An 8,410-nucleotide genomic window follows, 5' to 3' on the forward strand; every position below is an offset into this window, starting at 1 on the left:
TGAAAAAATATTTCCACCAGGTTTCTTCAATCCGATGCAACATCTACTTGTTCACCTACCATACGAAGCTAAGGTAGGAGGTCCTGTGCAATATAGATGGATGTATCACATCGAAAGGACACTAAAGAAGCTACGTGCAATGGTTGGTAATAAGAGACGAGTTGAAGGGTGCATCGCTGAAGAACTCAAATACAAAGAGATAGCATCGTTCACGGGCCTGTACTTTGTAGAGGAACACAATGTCAATGCCCATACGTTACGGTATCATGTCGACAAGCCCCCTATTAGTGATATTGAAATTTTTCAATGGAGGGGCAAAACTGTAGGACCCAGCACAACATACTGTTTCACCAACGATGAATGGAAGACTGCTTTACTCTACATGTATAACAACATGGAAGAGATGAGTCAGTTTCTCCTGTAAGTGTAAACTTTATTTTAGTCATTGCCGCTAGAATTTTTGTTGTGATACTAAAAGGTTTGTTTCCTTGTACTAACAGGGAATTTGATTCTCAAAATTGCATCTCTGGCTGTGAACGTGACCAGATTCGTCGAGAGGGAAAAGATGGGGGACTTATATTCTTGTGTTGGTTTCGAGATTATGTAGGTAAAAATGACAATATACACCCGGACCTTCGACAATTATCCCTAGGAGCAGTAACTGGCAGATGTTATGGTTGGTATGATGTCAATGGTTTTAGATTCCGTTCCACAAGGTTCGAAGATGATCATCCTCTAGCAGCCACAACAAACTCCGAAGTTGTAACTAGAGTTGTCGATGATGAAGGGAAGGTGACTAATTATTATGGAGTCATTAATGATATAATCGAGTACAAGTTTTTTGGAGATAAACAACTCAAAGTGGTGTTCTTCGATTGTGATTGGTTTTCTCCAAATACAACGCGAGAAAATCAATATGGCATGGTGGAAGTCAAACACAACGATAGATTAAAAGGCCACGACACTATAATCCTTGCCCACCAATGCGAGCAGGTGTATTATATGACATATCCATCTAAGAAAAACGGTTTGGTTGATTGGAGGGTGGTGTACAAAGTTAATCCTCGTGAACGACTATATGCTCCTGGTGATGCTGGTTATGTTGAAAGTCAAATCGAGCAGGAAGTGGGGGCTGCTGAGATTTTCCAAGACGAAGAACTTACAAGCACGTTTAATGTACAAACTAAAATGTTGGAAGAATCTTTATTAGGCGATCAAAATGATGTAGAGGTTCCTCCAAAAAGAAAACGAGTGACGAGAAAGAAGAAAGCTACTTGGCGTCCATTAAATCGACGAAAGCAACTAGATCCTGATTTTGATTACGATTACGATTGACGAGTATGGATCATGATTTTATTGCATATTTTATGATTTTATTGCATATTTTATTATTTTATTGTCGATTTATGTACTAACTTGTTTTTGTTAAAATATGCTGTCAAAGAAAATGAAGTCTTTTGCTCGTAGTTTGCTTGGGACGAGGAGTAGCTCGAGGAGCAGCTCGAGGGGTGAGGATTCAGTTTTTCAGGGCACAGGTTCTACCATGAGCAGACGGAGAGCGCTGACAGAACATTTGCCTCCACAAGATGTAAGTTAGTTGTTAAATTACATTATTTGAGTTACTTAATATTGTATGATGTAAGTTATTTGTTTCATAGGATGCTGAAATTGAGGAACCAGTGGTAGAGGATCATGCAAGAGATGATGTTGAAGATGATGGTGGAGATAATGTGGGAGATGATGCTGGAGACGACGCTGGTGGGGATTCTGGGGCTGGGGATTCTAGGGCTGGTGGAGATTCCGCAGCTGGGTCTGGAACTTCTCGAGTTAGGAGAACGAGGAAGCTGCATTTTGTTGGACCACCTCCAGAGCTTCCACCCGAATCTCGGGTTTTGATAAAGCCTAGTGGAAAGTGAGTGACATATCTTTGCTTAAATGTTATTGAAAGTTATGTTTTAATTTCTACATTGTTTTCTATTTGCAGGACTTGGATCGACGACTCGTTCACAGGCATAGGACACTACAGGCAGATGAACATGGTCCTTGGTAATCTTGTTCGTCTGCATTGGCCTGGTCTTGTGACTTTGCCTACTGGCGAGTCTATCCCCGCCACCACTTGGGAGCATTATCGCTATGGTGTCTGTAGAACGTTTGGCAACACACAGGCACTAGTTTGGGATGCATTCTGGGTATGAATTGTTTATACTATTTTAGTTATTCCATATATGTTTGCTTTTATGATAACACTATTTTTTTGCAGAAACGGTACAAGTTGTCGGACGATGGATCATATGATATGAACGCTCGTTACGTGTTTGAGTATAACGCGAACGATGTCGTTGCAGATGCAATGTACTATGCACGAATTCAGGCTATAAAGGCATGGTACAGAGCAAATAGTGATGATCGACCGATGCCAAATACCAAGGCCGAGTGGTCATCAATTTACTTGACGGAGGAGCAATACCTAGAGGTAAACAGGTTGTTGCCTCTCATATCGCACGAAGCCATGTATTTTCTTGCTTTATTTAAAAAATTTCATGTAGGTGTCGGTGCCGTGGATGGCCACCCGATCAGACGGTTATCGGGCATTGTGCAGATGGTGGGCTTCCCCTGAGTTTCGTGCCATTTCCGAAAGGAACAGGGGAAACCGTGGGACTGAGTCGTTCCACAACTACGGCGGTGATGGTCATGTGCGCTTGGCTAAGCGAATGGTAAGTCACAGTTTGTCGTAACTTTGAATCACATAGAAATGTGTCATTATAACTTTTATGTACAGGAAGTCAAATCCGGTCGTACGCCCATGGATGTGGAGGTGTATATGCAAGGGCATAGGGGTTCTGATCCTCAGAATCCTGATGTGTTATGCACTCAGACGGCCACCGACCGTCTAGTGAGTTTTTGATACTCTATTATGTGTTTGATATTGTTTGCAAGGGCATAGGGGTTATGCACTTATATTTGATATTGTTTGCCTCCAGGCTTCGTATGAGCAGGAGATGGTTCAACGCCATGGGGAGGAGTACGATTGGAGGAGTCAGCCAATCGACCCTCAGGCAGCATATGCTAGCGCAGGAGGACAAGCCCATGGACGGTGAGATTATTTGATTTGGTTTTCAAAATTGTCATCATATGCTTGCGATTCAACTGAGCCATGAGTTACTATACTAAGTGCATGGTTCACTCTTGTAGGTTGGGTATTTTTGATTCTACGACTGATTCCAGAGAGCTGAGACGCCGTGGACGACAATCCACATCGTCGTCTTCACAGTCGTCCCGTTCACGATCATCCGCCCATGAGATAGAGCTTGAAGTGTTGCGTCAACAGGCAGAATACCATCAATCAGTCTTGAGGGAACAATTGGAGTACCAGAGGCAACAATCTGAATACCAGAGACAACAAGTCGAGTATCAGAAGAAGAGGGATGAGTATTATGCAAGCCTCCAGGCCCAAAATCAAGCTCTTCTCTCGGTAAGTTGAAGTAACATTTTGTAGCTTATTTTGCAAAACACATGATGTGTATCTTATTTGCTCAACAATGACTTGTATATAATTTGTAGCAACTAGCCCAACAAGCGGGCGTCCCGATGCCGACATATGGGATGCCGCCTCCGGACTTTGCACTGCCAATGCCAATGTTGGCGCCTCCACCTCCGCCTCCGTCACAATTCCTTATGGTATGTACAAATATGTGTGTGTGACATGTTCATAGATGTCTTATGTGTTTAAATGAACAACTGAGTGGTTACTATTTCATGTGCTTGTGTTATAGGGATTTCAGACACCACCCGCTTCAGTTGCCGCACCTGGAGATGGGTCTGGTAAAGACGACACAACACATTCGTGGGTGAACAACCTTTTCAACACGCAGAGTCCAGCCGGAGGAGGTGGCGATGGATATGAGTGATAATGATGTAAAACACTTGTTGCAACCTTTCATGTGAAAGACTATCCGTCGAACAATGTTCATTTTGGATTTTGGACAACTATGTTGATGTAAACACTTGTTGCAACCAATTGGAACTATATGTCGTTATGTTAAATTTGTGAATGTGAATACTTATGTGACTATATTTGTGAATGTGTATACTTATGTGAGTATATTTGTGATTGTGAATGTGTATATGTGTATGAAATCTGTATTATATTTGCAAATGTCAGATTTTTTAAAATTCAGAATTTTGTGCAATTTCTGAAATATGGTATGTCCGACGGCTAAGCCGTCGGACATAAGGTATATGTTATGTCCGACGGCTTAAAACCGTCGGACATAAGGTATATGTTATGTCCGACGGCTTAAAACCGTCGGACATAACAACAGTGGGCCCACAGGCGACGGTTAAAACGGTTGCCACGCCTTACCTCCGACGGTCCGATGGGGCCGTCGGAGATAGCTTATGTCCGACGGCGGCCGTCGGAGATAGGTTAATGCCGTCGGACATAACCTATCTCCGACGGTCCAAAGCTTATGTCCGACGACTTTAGCCGTCGAAAGTTCTTCCGTTTACTGTAGTGATTAATTCATTAGGTGGTTTAACACAACTAATAATAATTTATTAGCTGGTTAACTATTAGCTTTATGATTTTAAACAGGGTCTGATAGAAATGACGAAAATATATCCGGACAAGGACAACTGTCGTAGCAAGGCAGCTGCTTGCACTGCCTAGCCGCATATATAGGGATCAAGCCCACTGTCGCCCAAACATAAGCGAGTTAGGACACCTGACAATGTGCTATATATAAAATTTAGAATCGAATCGAATTAGGATATTTTTATTTATTTTTGAACTAAAATTAATTAAGAGTAATTTATTATAAAGAAATATTTAGATTTCGATATATTACCATCCCTAGCCTGCTCTACATGGACATATTGTCGTCGTTGTGTGCTTTTTTTGAACGTTGGCAGGAGCTCTACCTTTCAATTAAGAAGAGTAGAAATGATTCAATTTTAAGGTAAAACCGGGCCTAAAACCTATACAGGATGTACAAGCGACGCAGACGACAACAGCCTCACACACAGAGCCCCTCTAAAGTCATCGTTGCCGAGCTCAACACAAAGAACGAGCAGCTCCGACTCCCCAAGACAGGCAGCACATGACCAAAGGAAAGCCGACGACGTCTAAACCCACAACACCAACACAGGAGGAGGAAGACCGCGGTGCGCCGTCGTTGCCAAGCCTCGAGACACCCCACGCGGAGTAGCTTCGATTCTTCACCAACGAGACTTCCAAACAAGATCCTCTGCTTCGCCCCCGACAGACGCCCAACCTCCGAAGCATCCCAGTTCACGAAGAAGGGGGGATCGCCGCACGTCATCGTTGCCGAGCCACATGCCCTGACGTAACAGCTCCGACTTCATGCTGCAAGCCCGCACCTTCACCCGCCTACCAGGTGCCGAGAAGCGAAAGCAACAAACCGAGGGCGACGTCGTGGCCGACAAAAGCGACGCCTTCAGGAAGGGAGTGACGTTGGGGACGCCACCATCGTATGTCCGAGATGGACCAGGCTTTCGCCCATAGAAAACAGTGCTGAAGAATGCGATGCCCTCAACAGGGCAACGGCGCCCACGGGCGTCACCGTCGTCAAGTCTTTTACCCAAAAAGCCCCTAGCACAATGTCAGGCCAAGACCCTGATCAAAGCAAGCGACCTCCGACATCGTCATTGTCCTGAAACCCCACATAAACCCTTGCAGAGGGGCATCGACGCGCCGACTGCGCAGCAGCCGCACACCTCCGTCGGCCACCATCCCCTCTGTTAAGGCACACAGAAACCGAGCACCACCGAGCCGTGAGCAACACACTGCCACGCACCGGAACCGTTGCCGGCCCTGGCAGACGTGGCCCCGAAGCAAGCAGACGCTAGACGTGAGTGTCACGCAACTCGCCGCCAACGACAAATGGCGCCGCACCCCCGTCAGTCAGATCTGACAGGAGCAGCTGCGACGCGGCGGATCTAAGGTGCTGGCGAGCGCACCACAGCAGGCGCCGCAGGGGCCACCCCGCTGGCCCACCGCCGCTCCAAGCCGACGCATCCATGGCCGCGCGCCGAGCTAACCTGCGGCCCGCCAAACACGCCGTTGTGCCTGCCCCCGGCAGCGACACCCTCGTCATCCTCCTCGGCCGGATCCGCCAAGATGCCGGCGCCGGAACGTGCCCACGGGAAGGGAGGTCGGAGCACAGATGGGCAAGCCGAGCACCAACCCACTGCCCCAGATCTAGCCCGCGCATCTCACTGGCGCCAGCAGCAACACCCGCACCACCAGCCCGCCGCTCACCACCAGCACCGTCGGACCGTCCACCACAGCCATGGAAGACGAGGAAGGCCACGAAACTGGTCTCCAACCGACTGTCTGCCACCGGAAAGCGCCGCCGGGAGCTGCCGCGCCGCACCACCAAAGACGCCCCCACCCCAGCCATGGAGGCGAGATCTGCGCCAGTGCCGGACTAATCCAGACAAGGGATCTCGAAGCAGGCCCCCACGGGCACCGGCGAAAAGGACCCAGCAGCACGCACATCACCCGCCGCCGTCCTTGCCCTCTGCGTGGGCATCCCAGCCACGGTCTCGGGCGGCGGCGAGGACGGGGAAGGCCGGCGATGGAGGGCTGGGGCGGCAGGTGCAGGTCCGCCCGTGCCGCCCCTGGGCGGCCGACGCGGGGGAGACGGGTTCGTGGCTGGTTCTGAGATCCTTCAGCTTCTTAAGTACTCCCATTGCACCCGGCCATCAGTATAACGTGTAAAATTATGGCACTACTACTAGTATTTTGCAAGTGCGTTGCCAGTTGCCACACAGGTGAAAAAAAGAGAGAACATATCTAGTATATATGATGCACATATTAAATCAACATCCCTCATTTTATATCTAAGATCTATAGTTGTTTGTTATATTTTGCTAAGGATATCCTCCGACGTGGTGGGTTGTAGTGGTAAGAGGTATGTTATTTACAAATTATAATGATCAACCAGAGACATTTGACCTAAGATGGATAGTGATGATTTAATATGTGCACCATATACACTAAACTTTTATATACACCGGATATATGTCCTCGAAAAAAAATCCATACAACTCATTACAGAAGCAAGATTTTTTTGAGTTCTTTGACACCATAATGCATTAATGCATTTGATCATAGCAAAATGTTTTGGGTCACAAAGAGACACATGCATCACTTTAACAACCATAAACAACTACGTTTGATTGTCTATTAGGGTGTCCCAGTGGAGTATATCTCCGATCTATCTAACAAATGTTGAAATGCTCATGTGTGAAATTTTAACTTTTAAACGTTTATACAAAGTTTAAACATAGTTTTAAACAACATAGAAAAATACCAATATATCATAATTTCAGACAATAACAAGTTAAATATCAAAACAGAAAGGTTAGTGGCTTACCAAAACTTCACCATGAACTAAATTGGACCCCAAAAGTAACTAACAGGCTGGACCCAAAAGTAGCTAATGGTCTAAAACGCATGAAACACTATGTTTTACAGTTTAGAACGTCAAAACGCTAAAACACAGTTTCAATTTCTAATTAAAGTTTTAACGTTTAAACGTAGTTTAAACATCGTTTAAGCATATTTTTAATAACACTGGCCTAAAGTAGAATGATCAGGCACTCATGCTTTGTTGGGGTGCTAGAGATCCGATCCCAAGTAGTTTTTCACTCAAGAAAAGAGTGGATTTAGGCTCACTTTTAGGCTCTTTTTGGCAATTGATGACAATCTTTCATAGATATGAAAACAAATTCAATTACAATCTAACACTTTACACAGGAGTAATTGCCAACAAGATAAGGGCTTTTAATAAATTACCAAAAAGCTACTGTATTCTCACATCCTTATCTACTTGTCAGATAGTGTACACTAGCAAGACGGCTCACACAAATAGCACCAGGTAGCTAGATTTTTTTGCTATGTTTGAGATTTTAAATTTTTTTTGTAAATAGTTTCACTTATGTGTTCAAATGTAATCTTACTCCCTCCATGCACCTCAAATCATTACCTTAAAACTATTATCGTCTCTCCCAACTCTTCTTTTGTCCACTTTCTACCTCTTGTAAATTTAAAATTTAGATTATCTTAGTCATCTTTCATACCTAAAACATCTTTAAATTCATCACAATGCTATCCATGTTCACCAGAGCCACTGTTGTATGAAGCAGTCATGACCGGCCATATCATTGTGCCAACGTCCATTAATACCTCAAGGTCAATCAAATCATGAAATCGTCACTGACCCCATGTTTCTCCATAGCAGTGTCGTTGACCGTGCTATGACCACGTTTGTTTCCTCTCGTGGCAAAAATCAAACGATATTTATTGTGTTGCCAAGAGTTTCTCGTAGAAGTGCATCGATCGATGGATTGGTGAACTAAGAACATGCAATATATCAAAAGTCGA

General features: G+C 45.1%; 1 protein-coding gene across 1 annotated transcript; it reads right to left on the reverse strand.

Moving 5' to 3' along the window:
- Nucleotides 1-4,927: 4,927 nt before the first annotated feature.
- On the reverse strand, nt 4,928-7,056 carry LOC109944060 (uncharacterized). The gene has a single exon (XM_020548525.3). The coding sequence runs from the start codon at nt 6,420-6,422 to the stop codon at nt 5,865-5,867; it is 558 nt and encodes a 185-aa protein (XP_020404114.1). The 5' UTR covers nt 6,423-7,056; the 3' UTR covers nt 4,928-5,864.
- Between the last annotated feature and the right edge of the window lie 1,354 nt (nt 7,057-8,410).

This window comes from Zea mays, chromosome 2 (genome assembly GCF_902167145.1).
Source record: "Zea mays cultivar B73 chromosome 2, Zm-B73-REFERENCE-NAM-5.0, whole genome shotgun sequence".
NCBI lineage: Eukaryota > Viridiplantae > Streptophyta > Magnoliopsida > Poales > Poaceae > Zea > Zea mays.